The following is a 27,770-nucleotide window of genomic DNA, read 5'->3' as shown; positions in this document are numbered from 1 at the left end:
ACATTCCTGTCCATCTTATATCTGTGGACATGTTGATATTGCTGTTTGTATGCACACAAAACAGCATAATGCGTTGTTATCAACTGGCATTGCTAACAATGGCTAACCTGGCTAGAGCTAAAAACAATGAAATCAGACTTTTAAATGGAACGCATTCAACTCGGATGTGACGTCATTCCCAGCTTCGGCTTCCGAGCTCCGAGGTAAATGACCGTTCCCTTCTCTGGTCTAGATATGAGGTCGGAAAACTCTCCTGTATTATTATTAGAGGAGAGGAACAAACCATTGATATCAGAAAAATCAATGAATGGACTATTACTTTCAACCAAAGAAATAGTCCCCATGAAAGATGATGGCCCATTGTTCCACCTCTCTATTGTTCTAACTGTGTACCCTAACGTAGCCATATAAAGCTTTGTGGCTGTTTTGTTCTGCCCATTGAGGTTTCATTCAACCAGTGAGATTATTTCTGTCTCTGAGGAGCTCCAACTCCGTCTCACTGCTCGCTGTACAGGATGTATCTTTACTATCTTTGATAGTTCAAAATGTAAAAGGAAGACGTGCCAGTTTTCCATCAACAGTCAAATGAGTCAAACAAGCACAACTCGGTTAGAGTTGGCGAGGTTTCCCACCCGCCTGGTTTGGTTCAGTTGAATCACACTAGAGTTGGTTTCCCCACTTGGCTCGGTTGGTTTGGGCAGGTGAGAACATGACCCGACCTCGAACCGCCACAACTATATATACTCTGCAAGTCTGAGCTGATGTCTCCTGTAGTCAGCTGTGTTTAGCAATCCGCGATGCGACAAAGCAACAAACTTAGCAGCTTTAATGTTTCTCTCCGGGAACCAGACTGCACTCAAGCTCGCCGTCACTCGCATCTCGGTGGTCACAGCAGCTGCCGCTAAAGTTGGAGACAGACACCGGCGGAGCAGAGCGAAGTCTCGGTGAGCAGAGCAGACACAATGTCTGGTTATTCAAATGAAATGGGCTGGTTTGCCCATGGAGAACACAGGACCTTCTTCCTGTATTTACTTTCTTGCTCCCGCCCCCAGACACATCCGACCATCCGGAGTGAACGTTTTTGCGTGATTTGTAGTAACGCATTTTATTTCACTTGAATGTTTCTCCGTGTGAGACGAATCTGAACCTACGGGGGAATTGCTCCAAGTTTACAAACTCATCAACTAATTCAGACCAGAGGAAACCAACTATAGGTGTGAAAACGCCCTTGGGCGGTTCTTTTAAAGAAGCTGCCTCCATGTTGAGATCTCATGTGTTTTTGTGTTCCCGTCAGAGGGGTCGCGGCTGATGCAGACCTGCCGTCTCTGGGCTCAGGGCAGGACTGTGTGTTGCCTTCGAGGGACTCCAGTTCCCCAGAGAAGCCTGGACAGCCTTTCTATGAGCCAGCCGGTGTGTGATGGAGAACCCAGCGTTTCCCTCCAGCTGAGACAAAACCACCAGCACCTGTCTGAGAGAGACAACAACATATCAATATATGTTTATATAATAATTTGGATGTTCAATATGAGCAGGAAAATATAATCTTCATGTGATTCAAACGCAAGTTTATCTGGCTTTAGATTATTTTTACATTACATTTATTTTTTACAAACAATGTCATAGTACTGTAGTCTACATCATTGACGTTCCACTTCCGGAGTTGCTCCCCCAACAGTCTCTTCCTTAAATCTCTTTTTTTTTATTATAACACAAAACAGACAAACTAGTCTTTGTTTTTTTTCTCTCTTTGTCTTTTGTAGATATCTTAAACTCCTAATTATTAATCATCAGTAATTCCCTGTGGGTCTAACAGATGAACGGCCGGTGAACCTGTGCAGAGGAGGGATGCTGTCGATGGTTTTCAGGCTGCTGCGTGTCGACACCACGTTGAAGCTGTCGCTGCAGTCACATGACACGTGGAGGTGATGTCTCGGGTGTCTGTTCTCCACCATGACGATGAGCCCCGCCCAGCCGTGGGTCAGGTAGTAACAGGTCATCCCCTCTCGACCCTGAGGTGGGAGAAGGATTCAGAGCCTTTACTGCAGTAAAAGTATTAAATCCACACTGAGAAAATACTCTGTTACATATAAAAGTCCTGCATTCAAAACCTCACTGAAGTAAAAGTATTATCAACAAAAAGTAGTTCAAGTAAAAATATGTGTTTTAGCCAATTTAGATTTGTGCTGCGTGTGGATATACAGTAGTGTGTGCGATTGGTAAGTTAACTAGCAGTTTGTCATGTTTTTGAAAATACAATATTGTTTTTAACTGTTTAACTGAAATTAACCAGTCAAGATACTGTCAGTTAAACAGTTAATCATTAACATCCCTTATATAGATAGATAGATAGATAGATAGATAGATAGATGAAGAGATGGATGAATAGATACATACATAGATAGCTAGATAGATGGATCGAGAGATAGAGAGATAGAGAAATAGATGGATGGATGAATAGGTAGAGAGATTGATTTATTTGAAACAGGGACAATGCACAAATAAACATTAAACTTGTTAAACAAGAGAATATGTCTTGGGCCAGGTTATAGCAACAATTGCTAATTTCCACCTGTAGTCCAAGAGATAGATGGATGATGGATAGATAGATGGATAGATGGATAGATGAGTAGATAGATAGATGGATTGATGGATAGATAGCTAGCTAGATAGATAGATAGATAGATGGATCAAGAGATAGAGAGATAGATGGATGGATGGATAGATATAGATCGAGAGATAGAGAGATAGATAGATAGATGGGTAGATGGATGGATGATAGATAGGTGGATAGATAGATGGGTAGATAGATAGATAGATAGATAGATAAATGCAGAGCTTTATGGTAGCTAGGAGGGATATGTGAAAGGAAGCATTTTTAAACTGCTTTGTGTCAAAGTTGCCTTGTGTTGATACACCGACACAGTCTCACTCCCAGCGTGTTTAAAACCACTTGGTGTGGGGCTTTTGGTGTTAGTTACAGATGCACAAAAGTCTGTTTTAGTGTCTCAGTCAGACGCATTTTTAAACGTGCAGTGTAAAACCACCACACCCCAGATCGTGGGTGGGGTTACAAAACGTACATTTAAATGACACGTGGGACAAGAACAGGGCACGGACCCCGGCCTCCTGGGTGAAAGTAATTTCCAGTCTTTCATACTACTCTCTACCGTTGTCGCTCTTCATACTACGTCATCTTACAGCGCCACGGTCGGGCTGTGGTGCGCAAATCACTTATCATGTGTAGGCGGCTTAAGAGCCACTAAACCAAGAGTCAGTATTTGACGAGTTTGGAGTGAAAACTATTGACCAATAAAGCATCCTCATGCTGATGTTACGAGCTGACCGAGTGACTGTAGCGTTACCTCGTGTCTCTCTCCTTTGGTTTCCGTCAGCTGGATGACGGCGTCGGCGATGGTGGTGTTGGAGGCTGTGACCGTCTCCACCATCACCAGTCTGGAGCTGTAGACTGCCAGCATGTAACCGGGCTCCTCTGATCCACCGCAGCTCGCTGAAAACACACAACACTGTGTCTCAGTGGCTTATTAACACATTTAAACAATATGCTGCAAATACATATCAGCTCTCAGTCTGTTTATTAAACTTCTTTACTCCTGCTAACAAATGTGAGAATAAGACAAGCAATACGTATGGCTCAGAATAGTTCAAACTCACTATTTGAAGCTGCTGCTTTCTTGAAAGGTGTTTGCTCCAAATATACATTTAAAAAGGTTTTTCTACACTTTCTTTTGCACCCTCTGTCCGATGCAAACAACAAAAACTTTTCATCCCTTATATCATATGTTCCCTGTGGTAAGAAGCTTAAACCTCATCTGACTTTTTGAAGTCTGTGATTATCCATCAAATTCTCTAATTTCTCTAAATTAGGTATAATTTCCTTCAAATGAGGTGTATGGTCTGTGAATTCCAAAAATAACTGTAAACTTAGTGGTAATAAATTGATGTTAGTGATGTATATTCTGGGGTAGCAAAAGCATTGAAAAAAGCGTCAAAAAGGTGTACATTTTTTACCCGGGAGGACAACAAGTGCACGGGCGACGAGAAGACAACCCAAGGGTTAACTATGTATGTTAAAAGAGAGGAAGACATATGGGTGGAAGGACTCAACTTTTTCTGAGAGTTAAATATAATCTGGATTTAAGTGGATAATAACTGGACATGTTTCTGATTTGGGGACATTGGGAATGAATTGGATCCACGCATACAATAACTATAATTTAATTTCACCAGATTGTGTCTCTTAATATGTATGTGCTGTGCCTTTTTTATGTTTTATGGGCCAGTCCTGTCACATTATGGGTCGTAGGTTTGCTTCTTGAGAAACATTCAAAAGTGATTTAAAAATAACAAAAAAGGAAAAATTAACTACTCCTTTCTTCAATCACTTATTTAGACACAGCACATTTCATATTAAAAAAGGCAACACAATGTGCTGAGATGAGAACAAGAAAGGATTAAACAAGAGACAAATCAAAGAATAAACTAATAAAATATATGGTTAATATATTACAATAGGTGCTGTTTTAAGTAAATGTTTTTTTTTCTTCCTCAGATCTTCAGGGAGAGGAAAGTATGGCTAAAAAGAGACACTTTTTCTTTTCTCTAAGTCTATTATTGGGACGAGCGTATGGACAGACAACCGGAAAACATGCGGATAAACACTTTTAAGATTACTTTTTTTTGAGGGCTTTTCCCTTTATTAGATAGTGACAGTGGATAGACAGGAGAGGGGGGAGAGAGATTGAGGATGACACGCAGCAAAGGGCCGCAGGTCGGACTCAAACCTGCGGCCCTTTGCTGCACAGGACTCAGCCTACATAGGGCGCATGCTCATACTGTGGGAGCTATAGGTCGCCCGGCATAAACCCTCTTAAAGAGAAACGGTGTGATGTTGGGGCTGTTACCGGTTGCCTCGGTGCCGGTGCTGTGCCAGTGGTTGAAGGCGCAGCAGAGCACAGCGTATTCTCCCGGCTCCAGCATCACGTCGCAGCCCACAAACCTCCTCACCGAGCGCCGGCTGTGAGCCAGCACGCGGCCGAGCGCCGGCGCCCCCGATCTGTCGTAGGACACCCGAAACAACAACACGCACAAATCCAGCAGGTGGCTCTCTGCCGTGTCCCATCGCCTGAAGACACAGAAGACACAGGAAACAGAGACAAGTTGAGTTTGGACACAGATCAGTCTGCAGCCATCTGTATCTACTTCTTTTATTACCTTAACTGTTTGCACCATGTCTCACATTACCGAGGACTCTCTGACTCATACTCTGTTTAAAGGTGACACAACAAATGGTTTCTTTGTTTGCCGAATTGTAAATGATGAATCAAATATGACTCCAAAGAAGAAGACAATGTGCCAAGATGAGCGGAAAAAGGAAGCTATAAACGCTACGTTCCAAATAATATAACTTTATTCTTATTAAGATGGAGAAAGTTTGCAGCTATTGAGGACTTTAGATTCTGGATTTCTCAACAAGGGAGAAAGAGGAGACATCATTTTAAGAGCTATTTGAACTTTCTTTTAGAAAAACAACTTCAGACACAAAACAACTTCTTAATATCTTCAAATAAACAAATATTACTTCGTAGAGTTCTTTCAAGTCATATATCTAAAGTCAAAGTCAAGTTTTGAATACCAAGTCAAAATTATTCGTTTATCAATGACTACGTTTACAAGCTGTCAATTTTCGGGTTATGGTCGGGTTAAGGTCACTATTAGGGTTTCTGAAACATTCAGAATAACCCGTTTACATGTGTGAGCAGAGAGAGTTACTCCTGTATACATGGAATATAATAACCCGTTTACATGTGTGAGCAGAGAGAGTTACTCCTGTATACATGGAATATAATAACCTGTTTACATGTGTGAGCAGAGAGAGTTACTCCTGTATACATGGAATATAATAACCTGTTTACATGTGTGAGCAGAGAGAGTTACTCCTGTATACATGGAATATAATAACCTGTTTACATGTGTGAGCAGAGAGAGTTACTCCTGTATACATGGAATATAATAACCTGTTTACATGTGTGAGCAGAGAGAGTTACCCTGTATACATGGAATATAATAACCTGTTTACATGTGTGAGCAGAGAGAGTTACTCCTGTATACATGGAATATAATAACCTGTTTACATGTGTGAGCAGAGAGAGTTACTCCTGTATACATGGAATATAATAACCTGTTTACATGTGTGAGCAGAGAGAGTTACTCCTGTATACATGGAATATAATAACCTGTTTACATGTGTGAGTAGAGAGAGTTACTCCTGTATACATGGAATATAATAACCTGTTTACATGTGTGAGCAGAGAGAGTTACTCCTGTATACATGGAATATAATAACCTGTTTACATGTGTGAGTAGAAAGTTACTCCTGTATACATGGAATTTGTAATCAATTGGCAATATCCTGATGTAAACGGCGACGCACGGTTAGCGTCTGGGCGTACGGACAAACTTACGACGCAATAACTTTTTGGTCATCTTCTTATAAATCTCACTATCACGTCAACAAAAGACATTATATTCATAGTTTTTACCACACTAATAAAGAAATTGGTTTCCTCCTCGCTCCAAAAGTGTGATGCTGTGCTGCGTCTCGCCATCTATATATATATATATATATATATATATATATATATATATATATATATATATATATATATATATCTATATATATATATATATATACATACACACATATATATATATATATATATACACATATATACATATATATATATATATATACATATATATATATATATATATATATATATATATATATATATATATATATATATATACACATACACATATATATATATATATATATATATATATATATATATATATATATATATATATATATATATATATATATATATATATATATATATATACATACATACATATACACACACACACACACACACACACACACACACACAGGTGTAGCTTTGTCCTACCTGCTGCCCTGCTGGAATAGAGCCAGCTCCATGGCCGTCCTCTCCAGCACTGTGATAGACACCAGCGTCACCGGGACGTTGGCTCCTCGGGGGAACATACCCGGCGCTCGCACCTCGTGCCAGTCGGAGTGAATCTTACAGATATCCACTGAGTCAAAGTACCTGCCAGGGTCAAACACACACTCAGAGACATGTGTGACCGCATTAACACATCTGATAAACATTCATTTTGTTGACGTGTCAAAGGTTTTTACAGAGGTGATTTAGGATAATTCCTTTTTATCACTCCCTTAATCAGAAAATACTGTCAACAGCCATAAACAATCCATTTCCTCCATGTTTTTATGTATAAAATGCTGTATAAATCAGGCTGTGAATGATATCTGAACAAAGCCCTGAGTGAAAAGCTTCAGAATGTAGAGAGGAATGAAAGAGGAAAGTTTGGTGTATGTTAGTGTTAGTGAAGTGGAGATTTCTGACTTCCACAGTTGATAACTGACATTGAGACAAATACTTTTTTTAAACTTTTATTTTTAAACATGCAAATGAGGCATTATCTAATGCTAACATTTGGTGAATTTAGGAGAAATGTACAGACACAAATAGACAAAATGCAGAAAAATTAACATCTAAATGTGTATTTTGGATGTTTTTTTCCCCCACTAGTCGGAAAGATTTGTTATATATAGCAAAATAGCCCAAAACTTAAAATTGAAAATGAGGTTTTTGTGTGTAGTGTCTCCAATTAATATCGCTTTTCTTTTCTGACTTAGTTTTGCTACGGTCAGAGATGGTTTGGAACGAGACGCCCCAACTCGGAGTAGTTTCCTGTATCTGTGTCACGTGGGCTCGGCCACGCCTCTTTAGGAGACTAGCGTTAGGTCCAAGTGTTTGATTCCAACGGGAGAAGTGAATGTGAACACAGATTATGAGAGATTCTTTCTCCCCATAGTCCACATATCACATATCTCCAGAACATTCTGACACTAAAATGGTATTTTTCAGACTGGTAACACAGAGAAGCTAACGTACGTGAATGCCCTAATAAAACTAATCTCTGTGATGCTAAATATGTCTTTTAGCTGTGTAAATATATAATGTTAGCAAAAGAACATATTAATAAATTATTTAAATATAACTTTTTATCCATCTACATGACTACATGTTCAAACGAGTCCACGCCCCTTTAGGAGACAGGAAGTGACGGCCGTTTTATACCATTGGTGCTGCTTTAAATGCGCTGTCTTTAGAATAGAGCAGGGCTCCCCAACAAGACGCTCACTAGCTATGGCTGTTCGCTAGCAGGTTTCCATTAGCTCGCCAATAGGTTGAAAAAATGAGACACAAAATGACGTTGATATTTAAAGTGAAGTAGTGAACTTTGTGGGCCATAGACATGTAAAGTGGTAATGTTTTCTTGGACCCTGATGGGAATATTTTCAGTGATGTAGCTTTAACTATGTGGGCTAAAAGAAGTGTAAAATAGTCATGAATGTTGACGTGAAGTGAAGATTTTTCATAAGCTTTGGGTATTGCAATTTCATGTGTACAAACAGTAGCTTCATTCAGCTTATGTGTGTTATGTAAATAAATATAAGCTCTTGTCCCCTTTAGTGTTTTTAAAGTAGCCCTCAGATGAAGAAAGGTTGGAGAACCCTAGTTTAGAGGATCTTTTCTACGGTTTCTGGGTTGAACCACATGTTTCTTTGGAACGGTTTGGAACAAACTTTGAGTTATGTTTTATCTCGTTTGGTGGGTGTGTCAGAGAAGTTACCCAATCAGCAGCAACGTGTATGTAAACGTAATAAAAAGGCACAGCAGGGTGTTCAACGCACCACAGTTTCATTTAAAAAAAATAAAAATAACGTTGAACGTATCTACCTGATAAAATCCCAGAAGTCCATCCAGAACAGGCCGTCCTCGGCTCGCTGGGCACACAGCTCCCTCTTCAGGTGTGGAGGCCAGTTGGGCCAGTCGTCCGCCCAGCTGCCAGTCCAGGAGAAGCGACCCCACGGGTTCCTCAGCTGCAGTAACCTGAAACAGGAAGCAGATGTCAGACGCTGCATTAGAACAAATACATCTCAAAATACAGCATGAAACTAAAAAGGTGTACAAATGTAAAGTTATGAGTTTACAGGAAATGGAAAAGGGTTCAACTCTGGGAGAAATATTTTCAGATTTTGTGGGGTGAGTCATTTACAGTATTTCGTAAAAAAAAAACAACACAGCGGCTGCTGCAAAAAAGAGAATTTGCATGGGAGAAAATTGCTGCTAGAGTAAATGCGTAAGTTCCAATATAGTGTATTAATACAATATTTAATCATAAGTATAATATTACTGATGAAATGGTATTGAACCTATAATCTATAAAAGTCCTAGTCCTACTACTCCCATTCTGAGGCTGCAGCAACATCATTAACAGGATTATTATTCATAATCTTTTATTTCAAAGGGCTTACATCATTTACCTGCAATCCTGTGGAACATCTTTTTAATGTCCCTTACTGGTTTGTGTCCTGGGAACATTACAACAACGTTTAAAACATGTTTCAGAGCGAGTCACACTCTTCTGACAGCGCTTTGCTACAGTGGCTTTACTAATATGCTCCGCCAATGTTAAACCAATGCTGTAAAGAAAACAGAAGTTTGAAAAAAAACGTAATGTGACACAAAGAATGTGCTGGGGTGTAGGGCATGTCTACGATGGGTGACGGTAATGATATGAGGACGGATAAGGTTATGTAGGCTACATAACTGATCGACTGGGAAGAAAACCGATATCGCGCAAATAGGTAGTTATATACTGTATATATATATTTTATCATCTCTCAGATAGACGTATGTTTAACCTCTGAGAAGTCATACAGCTTCGAGATCCTTGACTAAAGGAAATGTCATGAGAAATAAAATGTTTTATAGTCTAACGTTACCCAACTAGTTAATAAACCAACACTGTTTTTTTATTTATGCAGATAAACTGGGCTAAAACGTGCCTGATACAGACTAAATGAATGACTGAATGAATGACTGAATGAATGAATGAATGAATAAATGAATGAATGAGAGAGCGCTGTGTCAGAGGGAGGAGACAGAGAAGAAAAGGTTAGGTTCACAGGCTCAGTTACCATAGTAACTCAGTTACCATAGTAACTGACTCTGAGGTTAAGATACCATAGTAACTGACTGAGGTGAAGTTACCATAGTAACTGACTCTGAGGTGAAGTTACCATAGTAACTGACTCTGAGGTTAAGATACCATAGTAACTGACTACGAGGTTAAGTTACCATAGTAACTGACTACGAGGTGAAGTTACCATAGTAACTGACTACGAGGTTAAGGTACCTCTCTCTCTGAAACAAAAAACTTCCCTCATCTTAGGGTTAACTAACTCAGTTTCCTCATCTTATGGTTAACTAACTCAGAGTTTCCCTCATTTTAGGGTTAACTAACCAAGAGTTTCCTCGTCTCACGGTTATCTAACTCAGAGTTCACTAAACCTGCTTTCTGAAATGGACCCCCGTACTTCTCCTGTGAAACAAAACAGACTTAACTCCTCACCTGTGACCGTCTACGTCCCTCACATCTAGGACAGAGTAAGCATGTCGTGGACGTAAACCCAGGGACTCGTACTCCGAGTCATCCACCTTCATGTTCCCTCCTCCACACGATGCCCCCATCAGGAAACTAGCAGCATAAAAGAAAAAGACTTTAAAAGCTAAGAACTACTTCAGTGTTTTCAGAGACTTTCCCCGACACTCACCCTGCTTCTTTGGAGCTCAGCATTGTGGCCCAGATAAGGTCTGTGTCGATGGGTTCCTCCTTGGGGTTTGTGGCGCTGACCTGGAGGGAAAGCGACTCGCAGGGGGCCCCGGTCAGCGTGGACAGACCCTCGATGGCGCGACCAGCCTGCAATGCAAAGTAGGAACCGTGCAGCTTGGCCAGAGCTTTTTCAATCAGAGCCACCCAGAGCTGCTTCCGCTGGGCCTGGAGAGGGAACAGGAGGGAGAAAGGAGTCATTATCTCCTGTACCACAGCCTTACAATCACATCTGGGATGAGCAGAGGAACCCTGCACATTAAAGGTGCCTTCAGTACGCATGAGAGATAAAACTCTGAGGTAGGGCACAAAGTGCAGTGCAGAAATACACCATCATTGCTTCTCGCTTTGGTTGCACCTTCAAAAGGTCAGCGGCAACTAGAAATGCTCACAAGTCACTGAGCTAGAGTCCACATATTTTGCATTCAGCACACCGTTTGTTTGGGTCTTGTTCTATGAAGTTTCTATTAAATAGCACAGCAGCTGGTCCTCTTTCATGTGTGGCCGTGCGCAGCAGATATGCTTCCTATTCTGTATTCTGTACGTAGGTTGGTTATAGGTTACACAGGTAACCTACAACAGACGTTTCCTTAAAATAAAGATTCCTGCATCTCAAGTCTGAGTCGAGTCTGAAGTCTTTTGAGGACGAGTCACAAGTCAAGTATAAATTCACTGTGTGTATGATTTAAGTGTGACTCATTACATAACTTTACATGTCATTTACATGTCTTTGTCAGCATCATTTGTCAGGTGAACGTCACTTCCGTTTCCGCCTGACTTCCTGTTTCTTGTTGCAGACGACAACGGCAGACGCTGAACGTCTTGCGATTTAAAGTCCTCCACAACGAAATACAGTCACTAATTACACCGTTTCACTGTATTTTAACCGGACCTGTCTGGCCGCAGTTTCTCCGTTGTTTGCAAAACTTTCCGGCGCTCCGTTAGCTAACGTCTAGGTATTTGTTGTGCTAACGGCTAGTTAGCCTGCCCGCTAGCGGGAGTTAAAGCGAACCACTCAGGATTTTGCCTCCTGGGAAATCTATTGTATATTTTGGTAGCAGTAACGGGCTATCCACAGCTTGCTAAACACAAGCAGGAGCACTTGCATTGGGTTAGGGTTAGGGTTAGATTATAACTCTTTCGAAAGCCTTGTTCTTAATCTTCAACATCCAACACGGAAATCAGTACAGCCAATTATATTTGTTGTTGTCTACCGAGCTCCAGGTCCGTATTCTGAATTTTTATCTGAATTCTCAGAGTTTTTATCATGTGTAGTCCTTAAATCAGACAAAGTACTTATTGTAGGTGATTTTAATATCCATATGGACGTTGACAGCAATAACCTTACTACTGCTTTCAACTCATTACTGGATTCAATCGGCTTCAGTCAGAGTGTGCACAAGGCGACGCACTGTTTTAACCACACCCTCGACCTTGTGCTGGCATATGGTATTGAAATTGAGGATTTAATAATATTTACGCAGAATCTGGTATTATCAGATCATTTTTTAATTACTTTTGAATTCTTGTTACCTGACCATACTAAACCAGATAGCAGCTTCTACACTAGATGCCTATCTGACAGTGCTATAGCTAAATTTAAGAAAAATATTCCTACAGCATTCCAGTCTATGTCGTGCCTTAACATAACAGAGGACCTCTATGTTAACCTCAGTCCCTCTCAAATTGATACATTTGTAGTCGGTGCTACAACTTGCCTACGGACGACCTTAGACTCTGTCGCTCCTCTCATAAAGAAGACGATAAAGCAAAGGAAATTAGCTCCTTGGTATAACTCCCAAACTCGCAAATTAAAACAAATCTCACGAAACATCGAAAGTAAGTGGCGCTCCACCAAAGTGGAAGAATCCCATTTGGAATGGCAAGACAGTCTGAAAACCTATAGGAAGGCCCTAAGAAAGGCCAGATCAGACTATTACTCATCATTAATAGAAGAAAACAAGAACAACCCAAGGTTTCTTTTCAGCACTGTAGCCAGGCTGACAGATAGCCACAGCTCTACTGAGCCATCTATTCCTCTAGCTCTGAGTAGTGATGACTTCATGAGCTTCTTCAATGATAAAATTATAACAATTAGAGATAAAATTCATCATCTTTTGCCCTTAACTTCTAACAGTTCATCTTTAAATGCAGGACCGCTAGAAAGAACGACGACTCCCGACATATACTTGGACTGCTTTTATCCTATAGACCTCCAACAATTAATGTTAAAGATATCCTCAGCTAAGCCGTCTACCTGTCTCTTAGACCCCATCCCAACGAGATTACTCAAAGAAGCGTTACCCGTGGTAAACACTTCATTACTAGATATGATCAATATGTCCTTACTAACAGGTTATGTACCGCAGTCATTTAAAATTGCTGTGATAAAACCTCTTCTGAAAAAACCCACCCTAGATCCTGAGGTCTTAGCAAACTATAGACCTATATCTAACCTTCCCTTTCTATCCAAGATCCTTGAGAAGGTGGTTGCTAATCAGTTATGTGATTTTCTACATAGCAACAGTTTATTTGATGATTTTCAATAAGGATTTAGAAAGAATCATAGCACAGAGACGGCACTGGTGAAAATTACTAACAACCTTCTAACTGCTGCAGACAAAGGATTTGTCTCCATTCTTGTTCTACTAGATCTTAGTGCTGCATTTGACACTATTGACCATACCATCCTGTTACAGAGACTGGAACACTTAGTTGGCATTAAAGGAATCGCACTAAGCTGGTTTAAGTCCTATTTCTCTGAACGATCCCAATTTGTTAATGTTAATGATAAACCCTCCAAGCACGCTAAAGTTAGCCATGGCGTTCCTCAAGGCTCAGTGCTTGGACCAATTCTATTCTCCTTATATATGCTTCCTCTAGGTAATATTATTAGGAAACACTCGATTAACTATCACTGTTACGCAGACGATACCCAATTATATCTGTCAATTAAGCCAGATGAAAGTGGTCAGTTAGCAAGACTTCAAACGTGTATTGAGGATATAAAATCCTGGATGACCCACAATTTCCTGATGTTAAACTCAGACAAAACTGAAGTTATTGTGATAGGACCAACGCACCACCGAACTTCGTTTTCGAAAGATATAGTTACTCTGGATGGTATTACCCTGGCCTCCAGCACTGCTGTCAGAAATCTAGGAGTTATTTTTGATCAGGATATATCCTTCAACGCCCACTTAAAACAAACCTCAAGAATAGCCTTTTTCCATCTTCGTAACATTGCCAAAATTAGGAATATCCTGTCTCAAAACGATGCTGAAGAACTAGTCCATGCATTCGTTACTTCTAGACTAGATTACTGCAATTCCTTATTATCAGGTTGCTCAAATAAGTCCCTTAAGACTCTCCAACTGATCCAGAATGCTGCAGCACGTGTTCTGACGAGAACTAAGAGATCATATTTCTCCTGTATTAGCTTCTCTGCATTGGCTTCCAGTGAAATATAGGATCAAATTTAAAATCCTCCTCCTGACTTACAAAGCTCTAAATGGTCAAGCACCATCATACTTAGAAGAGCTCATAGTACCTTATTGTCCCACTAGAGCACTTCGCTCCCAGAATGCGGGGCTACTTATGGTTCCTAGAGTCTCTGGAAGTAGACTGGGGGCCAGGGCCTTCAGCTATCAGGCTCCAGTATTGTGGAACCAGCTCCCAGTCGGGGTTCGAGGGGCAGACACCGTCACCACATTTAAGAGTAAACTGAAAACCCTCCTCTTTGATAAAGCTTATAGTTAGGGAACGAGGAGTTGCAGCGTCCACCTAACCCGGCCCACCTGCTTCTCCTCGTAGTCATCAGTTTTATATACTGTATAATTAATAATCTAGCGAGAGTAGAGGGAGGCAGGCCAGTACAGCCCGATCCGGTTGGGGAGAGTTCTAGCCCGACCAGGCACCTCTCTTTAACCTGCCTCTCTTAAGTTATGCTATTACAATTCTAGACTGCCGGGGAGGCTGTTCCTTCCTAAGACACACTGAGCTGCTCTCTCATCTCTACTTGTTACTTTTGTATGCATCCTGTCCAAGAAATGCTTGCTTGTTACTAATCTAGCTCTGGGGAGTTTACTCCCCGGAGTCCTTATGTTTCTTCTTCGCAGAGCTATGCTCTGCGATTCTCGGCATTTCCCGGCCGCATCCTGCTGCGTCCTGCTGCACCTGCCGCACCCACCCGTGCTCTGCAGCGCCACGTCACATCCCGCAACGCCCTGCTGTGATGTTCCTATGCACAGAGTAGTCAGGATCCGGTATAGGAGACTGCACTACTCAGTATGACACGATGTGCCCTGCTATGACATGAACTTCCACGATAACCTTCGAAGTCACTGTGACTTCTAATGTGACTGTTATCACCACTGTTCATCATGCCCCCAACCGGCCCGTCAGACACCGCCTACCAAGAGTCTGGGTCTGCCGAGGTTTCTTCCTAAAAGGGAGTTTTTTCTTGCCACTGTCGCAATAGCCACTGCTAATGCTTGCTCTTGAGGGAATTACTGTAATTGTTGGGGTTTTGGAATTTATAGAGTGTGGTCTAGACCTACTCTGTCTGTAAAGTGTCTCGAGATAACTTTTGTTATGATTTGATACTATAAATAAAATTGAATTGAATTGAATTTAACTGACGCTTTTATCCAACGCGACTTACAATTGCTACATATCACAGAGTCCTCTGGAGCAACTAGGGGTTAAGTGTCTTGCTCAGGGACACATTGGTTGATGTATCGCAGTGGGAATTGAACCAAGATCTCCCACACCAAAAGCATGTGTCATAACCACTGCACCATCACCACCACCAAGACAGAGTCTCAAACGCGAGTCCCTTTCTCTGGCAGAACAAGGTCAAAGTTGAAATAATTTGAACTTTGAACGCAGCGTTCAGCAGCAATTCCGACCTCTAAGACCAAAAGTAAGTTCTCTTTTGCACAATAATCATGCTGGAGAGAAGGAAGAAGATCACATTCATGAAGTATACCTCAGCATTGAACAATGTTGGATTGATGTGTGGCTCATTTTGAAATTTGTTGTTCTGTATTTAGGTAACCTGAGATAGGGGGACAGACATCTTATGAAAGTTCTATCAGGGTCGACCATGATGGCAACCACTGAAAAAAAGCCCATCTGCTGCAGTGACTTTCTACAAATGCCAGTTCCTCGTACTTCTTCACTTTTACATTTCACTCTGCCTGTTACTTTGAAGCAAGTCCATGTACTCTTGTGGATGTTTTGAGGAAACTAGAAGCTAAAATATACCTTGTTATGGATCTATGGGGGACTAAAATCGATTGTGCATAACATATTTATTTCTGCCTGATACATAAGCAAACAGTTGAGTGTTTGGAGTTGAATGTTTCACCTGAGAAAAGAGGAGGTGGCCGCTCTCGTCGCACGGCAGCATGTCGTCCACCAGCACTGTGGTCCACGAGCCATCTTTGCACAGACGCACCTGATAGGCTCCTTCAGCACACAGCGAGCGCGTCAGCATCACTTTCTCCACCAGCTCGGGACGTTCAGCCAGAACAGCCAAAGCACTCAGGAACCTGTTCTCCAAAACATGCAGAGACACCGTTTCACAACCCTGAAACCATTTGGAGCTGCAAGCCTCTTAGGCTACATATACACTACTCCCTTCACTTCAGTAAACAACAGCAAACTTTGAGTTACACGCTGAAAATGGCAACTTTTGGATTGTGCTTAGTTCTTTCAGGGAATGATTGTAAAGATTTACAAAGAATATGTTTACGGCATTTCCTCTAACTGGGACGTGCTAGCATGTTTGCCCACTGGTTATAGAAAAGATAAAGACACGGATAAAACAATTGCTGCTGGCCAGTTCTCCATTGTATACGCATCACCAGAAGCCTTCGTTGGAGACAAGAGAAGGAGAGCCATCTTGCAAATGCCAAACGTTTAATAATGTTTGTGTTGTTTTCTTTTGCGGGGTGCAAATGTTCCACCAAAACAAGTTCCTTCCTGAGACTATTTAGCAGAGCCACAGTCGCTGCATCCCGAGCCTAGTGCCCAAGACCATTGGGATTGGTTTAAAGAAATGCAAACAACCCTGAATGTTTTTTTCTTCTGTACCAGAATGCATCGGTGGTGAAGCCAGACTGTAGTTATGGAGTAAAGTCTGGCATTACAAGACTTCCGTGGACTTACCAACAGTTACCCAGAAGCCCCTGCAGGATGTCGGATGGCCGAAGCGTGCGGAAAACAGACCACTTCACCGTGCGGTCTCTGAAGTTGCAGCAGTTGATTTCTCGAGGGCGAAGCCACTTTCTGACACGATGTTGGACGCTGTCGTCTACTGGGAAGCCCACGGACTTTGGACCAGGAGGGAAGCTGTCGTCCACAAACATCACGGTGTTCTGGGACCGAGCAAATCAAACCACAGAAACAGTTGAACCTCATGTGTGTTGCAGAACAGACCTTATATTTAATATAATATATATATATATATATATATATATATATATATATATATATATATATATATATATATATATATATATAATATATCAGATTCATGAAAGTCACTTTTTTTGCATGTGGCTGCAAATGTTTAGTACACTTTAGACTCAATGTTTTTTTCTCATAATTCTTATTGTTTAAAATGAGTCTTTTGGGTATAGTTGTCTTCAGGTGCCATCTAGATTGTTTTTAGGATTATATCTTTTCTATGATTTTATTAGAAAGGTTATTCATTATTTTCAGATTTTGTGGCATGTTCGGGTTATCTTTTTTCATACATTGTTTGTCTGTAAAATATTGTTGTTGCCCATGCTGGCAACAAACAATGGAACATGACGGTTCAGGAGTTGAGGATTCCCCGGCTGTAAACATGTGAATATGTGACAACGCGGCAGGCTACAGCATGATACTGTACGGCCAGAGAACGCTACTGAAAAAAAGGTAGAAGTAATCATTTCATTTGCAGTTAGAAACATAGAAACAGCTTGGTCAGAATATTTTCTTTTTCAGAATATGGGCAACAACTGGAATACTATGTGCATGTAAATGTAGTCATTGAAGCTCAAACATCCCAGTGAAGGAACAAGAAGCTGAACACTGTGAACGTAAAGGTTAACCTTGGACAGCTTGGAGTCGTGTACAAACCTCTCTGCAGAAGCTGGCGATGTTCTCCCACAGCTTTTTGGCCTCTCCTTCATCGCTCTGTCGCAGCGCCTCCACCAGCATGCTCTCCTTCCTCCTGGAGCACAGTGTGGCTTTCAGCTGCGCCGCGTGTCGCTGAGGAGTGTGGCACGCCACGCAGTGTTTGGCTTTCACCTCGTTAATGAGAGTGCACGCCGGACACGACCACTCCTCCTCCGCTGGCCTGTTGACGGGGACGACACATGGCGGGAATGATGCGGAGGCATCCGGTGCAGGGGACAGCGGGGACATTTCCTCCTTCAGGATGCTGAGCCGTCGGCCGGCCAGCAGCTCCGGCTGGGCAGAGAGATGCGAGACGGCGAGCGTGGACGGAGACAGACTTAAACTTTGAGTTTGACTGAGGCAACCTTCTGGAGGTGGCACCTCTCTGCGGCTGCAGGGGAGAGGGTTATTATGACCTGAAGACGCTACGCTTGTGTTTGAATATGAAGCTTCTACCGGTAAGCACTCTCCTCCGGTTGAAATGGAAAGGGACAGCGCTCCGGCCGCCGGCTCTGGATGCTGTACTCCCGTTTGATCTTCAGGCATGAGCAAAGCGTCGGTGGGGATTTGGGGGAGAGACAGTTTGCGTGGTCCGCCACACGCAGAGCAGGACATGGAGGTAGGTGTGTTCTGCAGAGTGCACCTCAAACACTCCCAAACCAGGCTGTTCATAATGGCATCCTCCGGCTGTTTTTCAGCGGATGATGGCCTCAGGGGACCGGAGCAACTGCTGGAGCGCTGAGGCCGAGGCTGAACCTCAGATGAGCCCCGGAGGCGCTCCAGAGCGCCGGCGTGGCCGCACAGAGAGCAGGCCAGGCTGTTGGGGGGGTTGGCCAGCGTGCAGCGCGGGCAGGACCAGCGAGTGTCCTCCTTGCTGGTCCCCTGACACATCCACTGTGCGTGGCTGTCGGGTCTCTGCCGAGGGGCTTCACAGATGGAGCAGCGGGGGGCGCCGGCTGCGTTGAGGAAAGTGCAACAGACACAAACCCACTGGCTCCGCTGCATCGGCATCGAGCCGGAGGAGAAACTGCAGACAAAACACAAAACTTCAGAATCACAGGATTCATATATCCTGTGTGATATTATAATATTCTCTCTTTTCTATTATATGACTTTCATTTCATATATTCAGACTTTCATTCCATATTTCATATCATATATCTAATGGCGTTTTTCCATTACATGGTACCTGCTCAACTCCCCTCGACTCTACTTGCCTTGACTCAACTTTTTCCATTGCAGATATTAGTACCGCCTCAGCGTGGCAGGTTGTCATAGCGACTGCCGTGGGCGAGCCTCCGCAGGACCAAGAAAAGAAGCAGGAGGCGGCAAACAACCACAGCTAGCTAAACTATTTAAAAATGCTGGGTTGGTTCAGGACACCCCCCTCTGTCGCTAGCAAAGATAGCGCAGTGATCAGAGATGATTCTTTCCAACCAATCTGTAGTCTGCAGGTTTTTACGTCACCTTTTACTATCGCCTCAGCTCGCTTGGAACCTCGACTGAGGTGGTACTAAAAAAAGTACCTGTTAGCAGGTACCAGGGACTTTTTTTCGTAATGAAAAACCAAAAAAGGCGAGCAGAGTCGAGGCGAGTCGAGCCGGTACCATGTAATGGAAAAGTGCAGTAATATGCAAGGAGGAATCGAGGACCGTTTCCGGTTTGAGTCTCACCAAATGTAGTTTTTTTTTTTTTTACTTTTGCGGTTGTGTTTTGTGAAAGGTTGTTGAGTTCTTTTGTTTGAGGTACAAACTCAATATTTCAAGAAACTAACTCATTATTTTAAGATACTAACTCATTATTTCAAGAAAAGAACTCATAATGACTTACAGATCTTTTTTTTCCACACTGGTGGAAAATGGCTTCCATACTTTTGAAAGGTTGCTGGATAAATAAAGAATTCTGATATGCTGTTGTGTTTTGTCCTTCAGGGCCACTGTATTAATCAATGACTGCCATCCCTCTCATAATCAATAAACATGAAGTATTTTGCTTTAATGGATACGTAAAATACAGTTTTTTATGTTTTGTCATCCTGAAATAGTTTTTTAGAAGATGCTAAAACATCAATGTGTCAAGAGAATCACTCAAGGTTTTGGGCAGTTCTCTGCTCACTCATATAATAACCTCCACTAATTTCTACTGATAGCAAGTAGAATGTGAAAAATATGAGAACTGTCTTCAGCTCAACTCTGGTTTCATGTAGCTGTAAACTCTCAGGAGGATAGAAGGAAGAGAAAGCCGAAGAAGACGAGGGGGAAATTCCAAATATAAATGGATGCATTAACATTTTTCTATACCGTGACTTGCTCGGAGGAGAAATTAAAATTCATGGATTTGGAAATTATACCAAGAAGCTGCTGTAAACTGTTTCTCACAGATGGATAGATTATAAAATATTCATGATTTCTCCCAGCAGTTTCGCTGCCACCAAGCTCAGTTTACAGACTCTTCAGTTCTTTGTAAAACACTGAATTTGGTACAAATACACATCTAAGAGTAATGTTCCTCGTTGTGCCCGGACGCAGATTATCTGTGCGGTGGCATCCAGGGAGAGATTCAGACCGGAGGAGTTGCCAGTAGGACATCTGTGTGGAGGCTGGCCCACATTTTTTAAGTAGCTTTGGCAGAAAGCCGGAAACTTCCAGGGGCAGAGCGACCTGGACGGGTTACTGCAGAGCAAACTGTCGCTAAGACGCACGTGTTCCTGTGATGCTGGTTCTTCTAAAAACTGTGAATGAAGCAGAGATACTTTGTTGGTTTTTACAAACTCCTACAACTACTTCTTACAAAATACTCTTAAACAACACATATACACATTAACTGATGGGCGTCTCCAAACGTCTCTGCAAGTTTTAAAGTTAAAATCTGTATCTGTTTAATCTGTATCTAAAAGAGGTTTAAAGGAAAGATTAAGAAATACTTTGCTAATGTTGCTGCAGACACTTATTTTTACCTTTTATTTATTTATTTATATATATATATATATATATATATATATATATATATATATATATATATATATATATATATATAATGTCCAGATACAGACTTTATTATTTCAGTCTAAAAGGCACACAAATGTATTTACATATTTTGTAGAGTATATTATTCTGCTTATTAACCCTTTCAAAGTTTTTTATATCAGAAATATGGGTTTCTTTCAACCAAACTGCCCCAAAATGAACATGGATGCATGGATGTACGATGTATGGAACGTATACAATGTTCTTCACATATAAAGATTACTTTCATAAAACATGTTTTATTCAGATTTATTGCATTTGAAAAACTGTTTAATGGTTTTGAACAAGTATCCTGACTAAACTTTCACATAAACCAGTCTGGGATTCAGTCAACATCCTGTGAGCTTAACTATTAGTCAAAAACAAATCCTAATTCCAACATTCTCTTAATAACTAACAGGATCTTTTTTTCCATACGTTTGAAAGGTGCTGAATAAATAATCATTGTATAGCTTGTATATCATGTAAATTAGGTTTTATAACATGCAGCTTTTTTAGTTTTATTGATAAATACAATATGTGGTAGCACTTTATAATAACTATCCATAATTCATCATTTATTAAGCATTAGTTAACTATTAGTTAATGTTTGTTCATTATTACTTATTAATTGTTCATACATAGTTCATCATGAGTAAAGTATTTGTTCACACAATTATAAATGGTTTGTTCATAGTAAATAAGCCAATTAGTTAATGGTTTGTTCATCATTATTAATTAACTGTTCTTACATAATTCATCATCAGTAAAGCATTTATTCACATAGTTATAAATGGTTAGTTCATAGTAAATAAGCCTATCTTGAAAAATATGTTTGTAAGAACATGATTTATACTTAACAAATAATGAAACAACCATTTGGAAATGAAATAATTTTCCCATTATAAACCAGTTACTAACTATTGCTAAATGCTTTGTTCATCATTGGTAAAGCACTGCTCCTATGTTAATTCTCATGAATGAAGCATTTGTATACACACTCATAAATGGTTTTTTCATAGTAAATAAGGCTCTCGGAAGTTATGTTCATAAATAGAAGTTTGACACTTTGTAAGTATTGCAAAAACCATTAGTAAATTAAATAATTTTCCCTTTATAAACTATCTACAAACTAGTAGTAATTTATTTGTTTATCATTTGTAAAGCATAGTTCCTACATTCATTCTAATCAGTAAAGCATTTGTAAATGCAGTTAGTAAATGGTTGGTCCATAGTAAGTAAGCCCATGTAAAAGGTTTATCAGTATATTTTTTAATAATTCCTACATGATGCATTAACCATTTGTAAATTAAGTAACTTTACCATTATCAACTAGGTACTCAGGAACGTAAACGGTTGTTTATAACTAGGAAGTTAATGATTAACAGACTATCTAGACCTACATTTGTTCATGTCTTAAATAAAATGTTATGATTTAGGCCTAAACGAATAGCTGGGGTGTTAACACATCTGTTACAAATACTTACCAATAATGTAATCCATGATTAACTCATGAGTTACTACTGGTTAGTTAAGTATACTGTGTGAGCCCATCTAAAGTGAGTACTTTCTATGCTTTACAAACCATATATAAATGAGTTCCAAAGGCTAACAGAACCTGGACACACACATGTATTGTTCTATTTGGACATACCTTCAGAAATATGCCTACGGATTGTTAGTGTTATTACATCTTAACAAGCACTTACCAACACATCAATCCATGATTAACTCATGAGTTACTACTGGTTAGTTAAGTATACTGTGTGAGCCCATCTAAAGTGAGCACTTTCTATGCTTTACAAAGCATTTATAAATGAGTTTCAAAGGCTAACAGAACCTGGACACACACATGTATTCTATTTGGACATGGCTTCAGAAATATGCCTACGGATAGTTAGTGTTAATGCATCTTTAACAAGCACTTACCAACACATCAATCCATGATTAACTCATGAGTTACTACTGATTAGTTGACTACATGATGTGAGCCCATCTAAAGTGAGCACTTGCTATGCTTTACAAAGCATTTATAAATGAGTTGCAAAGGCTAGCAGATACAACAGAGACACAAGTAAAAAAAAGTATTTGTAACCCTTATTACGATGTAGTAAGAATGTACATTTATGAAATAGCTCGTAGTAGTGTTATGTAGTTGATATCAATGTGAATTTGGACCAGAACCAGAAGAAAACTAGATTGTTAAGAGCCAGAGAATTGAACATCAATAAAGAGACTAGGAAACCAGGATAAAGTTTGAGAATTGTATTAGAAACATGGCATACACATATACAGATAAAACACAGGTATGAAAAATAACAACTAAAATAATAAAGTGCGCTCATAAAATAAACCCTTTTCAGTTCTATGAGCTCAATTGTTCTTTGATGACAAGAGTTCAGAGATGTTCAACGTTGGGGCCCATATGAGTTTGGTTTCTGTTTGTCCTACCACCATGAAGAAGGAATCCAGGGCAATCCGTATAAGTTCAGAGTCTCGATCCTGTAGCTGCCACCCAGCCCACTGAACTGGGAATCTCTAACCCCTGGAAGACTCTGGGATCTGAAGAATCAATGTGATCCAATATCCCTCTCTGGACCGGACCTCCCATGCGTAGCGCTTCTCAAATCTCCACCTCCTCCACCTGTAGATAAGGCCAAATCAGTTCTCTCAATTACTATTCAGTAATAAAATCAATTGCTTAGGCTACAATGAAAATAAAATGAGGTGATATTTCATAACCCATACTGAAATATCTAAATCTCTATTCAGTTGTACAACCGTTCTTAAATTTCTTCTCTTAAGTATCAAAAGTATATAAATCCCTTTTAGGTATCAAAAGTACATTTATATTAATAGGTAACCTTTATACGAAAAATAAATTTCTAATTCAAGTTTTATGGAACCTACCGTAGTAACATTAACACTATTAACTTAAGCTACAGTGTTGTAATTTAGAGAAATTAAGACATGCATGCTTATTTATCCCTCCCTGCACAGGTAACAGTAGAAAGAATGCACTAAATATTAGCCTCTTTGAGTTACTTCTCCATAAACTCCAATTAAACAATTAAACACACAACTTGTACTAACATTCATTCAACAAAATACCCACAGCTAGCAATAGTGTTGAAAAGCAACATTTCTTTCCATAACCAATAGATAGAATCATTAGCCTTTTCACAGGCAATACACAGTACTCCGCTAGCCTTTTGTGGCTAATTACCCTATTAGCATATGAATACAGCATCTTAGCTAACCCGTTAGCTTTGCACTATTAGCAATAAATAGTATTAGCACTGTTCTGTTAATACCATTGACATACGTATATACAATGTACCAATAGACCCCCGTTGCTCTGGACGGAGACCAGTGTTTAATTGGAGTTTATGGAGAAGTAACTCAAAGAGGCTAATATTTAGTGCATTCTTTCTACTGTTACCTGTGCAGGGAGGGATAAATAAGCATGCATGTCTTAATTTCTCTAAATTACAACACTGTAGCTTAAGTTAATAGTGTTAATGTTACTATGGTAGGTTCCATAAAACTTGAATTAGAAATGTATTTTTTGTATAAAGGTTACCTATTAATATAAATGTACTTTTGATACCTGAAAGGGATTTATATACTTTTGATACTTAAGAGAAGAAATTTAAGAACGGTTGTACAACTGAATAGAGATTTAGATATTTCAGTATGGGTTATGAAATATCACCTCATTTTATTTTCATTGTAGCCTAAGCAATTGATTTTATTACTGAATAATAATTGAGAGAACTGATTTGGCCTTATCTACAGGTGGAGGAGGTGGAGATTTGAGAAGCGCTATGCACGGGAGGTCCGGTCCAGAGAGGGATATTGGATCACATTGATTCTTCAGATCCCAGAGTCTTCCAGGGGTTAGAGATTCCCAGTTCAGTGGGCTGGGTGGCAGCTACAGGATCGAGACTCTGAACTTATACGGATTGCCCTGGATTCCTTCTTCATGGTGATAGGACAAACAGAAACCAAACTCATATGGGCCCCAACGTTGAACATCTCTGAACTCTTGTCATCAAAGAACAATTGAGCTCATAGAACTGAAAAGGGTTTATTTTATGAGCGCACTTTATTATTTTAGTTGTTATTTTTCATACCTGTGTTTTATCTGTATATGTGTATGCCATGTTTCTAATACACTTCTCAAACTTTATCCTGGTTTCCTAGTCTCTTTATTGATGTTCAATTCTCTGGCTCTTAACAATCTAGTTTTCTTCTGGTTCTGGTCCAAATTCACATTGATATCAACTACATAACACTACTACGAGCTATTTCATAAATGTACATTCTTACTACATCGTAATAAGGGTTACAAATACTTTTTTTACTTGTGTCTCTGTTGTATCTGCTAGCCTTTGCAACTCATTTATAAATGCTTTGTAAAGCATAGCAAGTGCTCACTTTAGATGGGCTCACATCATGTATTCAACTAATCAGTAGTAACTCATGAGTTAATCATGGATTGATGTGTTGGTAAGTGCTTGTTAAGATGTAATAACACTAACAATCCGTAGGCATATTTCTGAAGCCATGTCCAAATAGAATACATGTGTGTGTCCAGGTTCTGTTAGCCTTTGAAACTCATTTATAAATGCTTTGTAAAGCATAGAAAGTGCTCACTTTAGATGGGCTCACACAGTATACTTAACTAACCAGTAGTAACTCATGAGTTAATCATGGATTGATGTGTTGGTAAGTGCTTGTTAAGATGTAATAACACTAACAATCCGTAGGCATATTTCTGAAGGTATGTCCAAATAGAACAATACATGTGTGTGTCCAGGTTCTGTTAGCCTTTGGAACTCATTTATATATGGTGTGTAAAGCATAGAAAGTACTCACTTTAGATGGGCTCACACAGTATACTTAACTAACCAGTAGTTACTCATGAGTTAATCATGGATTACATTATTGGTAAGTATTTGTAACAGATGTGTTAACACCCCAGCTATTCGTTTAGGCCTAAATCATAACATTTTATTTAAGATATGAACAAATGTAGGTCTAGATAGTCTGTTAATCATTAACTTCCTAGTTATAAACAACCGTTTACGTTCCTGAGTACCTAGTTGATAATGGTAAAGTTACTTAATTTACAAATGGTTAATGCATCATGTAGGAATTATTAAAAAATATACTGATAAACCTTTTACATGGGCTTACTTACTATGGACCAACCATTTACTAACTGCATTTACAAATGCTTTACTGATTAGAATGAATGTAGGAACTATGCTTTACAAATGATAAACAAATAAATTACTACTAGTTTGTAGATAGTTTATAAAGGGAAAATTATTTAATGTACTTATGGTTTTTGCAATACTTACAAAGTGTCAAACTTCTATTTATGAACATAACTTCCGACAGCCTTATTTACTATGAAAAAAACATTTATGAGTGTGTATACAAATGCTTCATTCATGAGAATTAACATAGGAGCAGTGCTTTACCAATGATGAACAAAGCATTTAGCAATAGTTAGTAACTGGTTTATAATGGGAAAATTATTTCATTTCCAAATGGTTGTTTCATTATTTGTTAAGTATAAATCATGTACTTACAAACATATTTTTCAAGATAGGCTTATTTACTATGAACTAACCATTTATAACTATGTGAATAAATGCTTTATTGATGATGAATTATGTAAGAACAATTAATTAATAATGATGAACAAACCATTAACTAATAAGCTTATTTACTATGAACAAACCATTTATAATTGTGTGAACAAATACTTTACTCATGAACTATGTATGAACAATTAATAAGTAATAATGAACAAACCATTAACTAATAGTTAACTAATGCTTAATAAATGATGAATTATGGATAGTTATTATAAAGTGTTCTATAAAGTGTTATCTAGTACTCTTTCCTCTTTCACCCCTCTATCTCCAAATCAAATTCTTACTTTGATTACCTCTGCCCACCCAACCACCTGCCCCCTGGATCCTATCCCTTCTCACCTTCTCCAGTCCATTGCTCCTTACCTTCCTTTCCTCACCCATCTCATTAACATCTCCTTGTCAACTGGCTGTTTCCCCACTGCCCTCAAAGAGGCAAGAGTGACCCCACTACTCAAAAAACCAACACTCGACTCGTCTGATGTAAATAACTATAGACCCGTCTCATTTCTTCCCTTTCTATCTAAAACTCTTGAGCGTGCCATTTATAATCAACTCTCTACTTATCTCAACCAGAACAACCTTCTCGATCCCCACCAGTGTGGCTTCAAGGCTGGTCACTCAACAGAAACCGCCCTCCTTGCTGTCACTGAGCAGCTTCACATCGCTAAAACAACCTCTCTCTCTTCGATCATCATCCTTCTGGACCTTTCTGCTGCCTTTGACACAGTGAACCACCAGATCTTCATTTTGACACTCCAGAATCTGGGTGTCTCAGGCTCTGCGCTCTCATTGCTCACATCTTACCTGTCAGACCGAACCTACCGGGTAACTTGGAGAGGATCTAGCTCAGAGCCTTGTCCACTCAAAACTGGGGTTCCTCAGGGATCAGTCCTGGGTCCCCTCCTCTTTTCTCTGTATACCAACTCCCTCGGGTCTGTCATTCAGTCGCACGGCTTTTCTTATCACAGCTACGCAGATGACACCCAACTAATTCTTTCCTTTCCTGAGTCTGACACTCAAGTAGCAGCACGTATCTTGGCCTGTCTAACTGACATCTCTTCTTGGATGTCCACTAACCATCTGAAACTCAACCTTAACAAGACTGAGCTCCTTTTCC

At 39.9% G+C, this 27,770-nt stretch overlaps 1 protein-coding gene across 1 annotated transcript in view; it reads right to left on the bottom strand.

Annotated features, from left to right (window-relative positions):
- Positions 1-398: 398 nt before the first annotated feature.
- The window catches only part of LOC114569249 (calpain-15-like), a 35,580-nt gene continuing 8,208 nt past the window's right edge, over positions 399-27,770 (bottom strand). Inside the window, exons 4-14 of the mRNA XM_028599066.1 lie at positions 17,938-19,003; positions 16,981-17,189; positions 16,178-16,361; positions 10,751-10,974; positions 10,549-10,674; positions 8,871-9,023; positions 6,990-7,151; positions 4,901-5,143; positions 3,363-3,504; positions 1,831-2,009; positions 399-1,468 (exon numbers count right to left, since the gene is read on the bottom strand). Of these exons, the coding sequence (XP_028454867.1) occupies positions 1,291-1,468; positions 1,831-2,009; positions 3,363-3,504; positions 4,901-5,143; positions 6,990-7,151; positions 8,871-9,023; positions 10,549-10,674; positions 10,751-10,974; positions 16,178-16,361; positions 16,981-17,189; positions 17,938-19,003 (2,866 nt within the window). The 3' untranslated portion in view covers positions 399-1,290. The remainder of the gene's footprint in view (positions 1,469-1,830; positions 2,010-3,362; positions 3,505-4,900; positions 5,144-6,989; positions 7,152-8,870; positions 9,024-10,548; positions 10,675-10,750; positions 10,975-16,177; positions 16,362-16,980; positions 17,190-17,937; positions 19,004-27,770) is intronic.

The sequence above is a fragment of the Perca flavescens genome, chromosome 15, assembly GCF_004354835.1.
Source record: "Perca flavescens isolate YP-PL-M2 chromosome 15, PFLA_1.0, whole genome shotgun sequence".
Taxonomy (NCBI): Eukaryota; Metazoa; Chordata; class Actinopteri; order Perciformes; family Percidae; genus Perca; species Perca flavescens.
The sequence above is the reverse complement of the archived record's forward strand: the minus strand, read 5'-3'. Positions and strand labels throughout refer to the sequence as shown.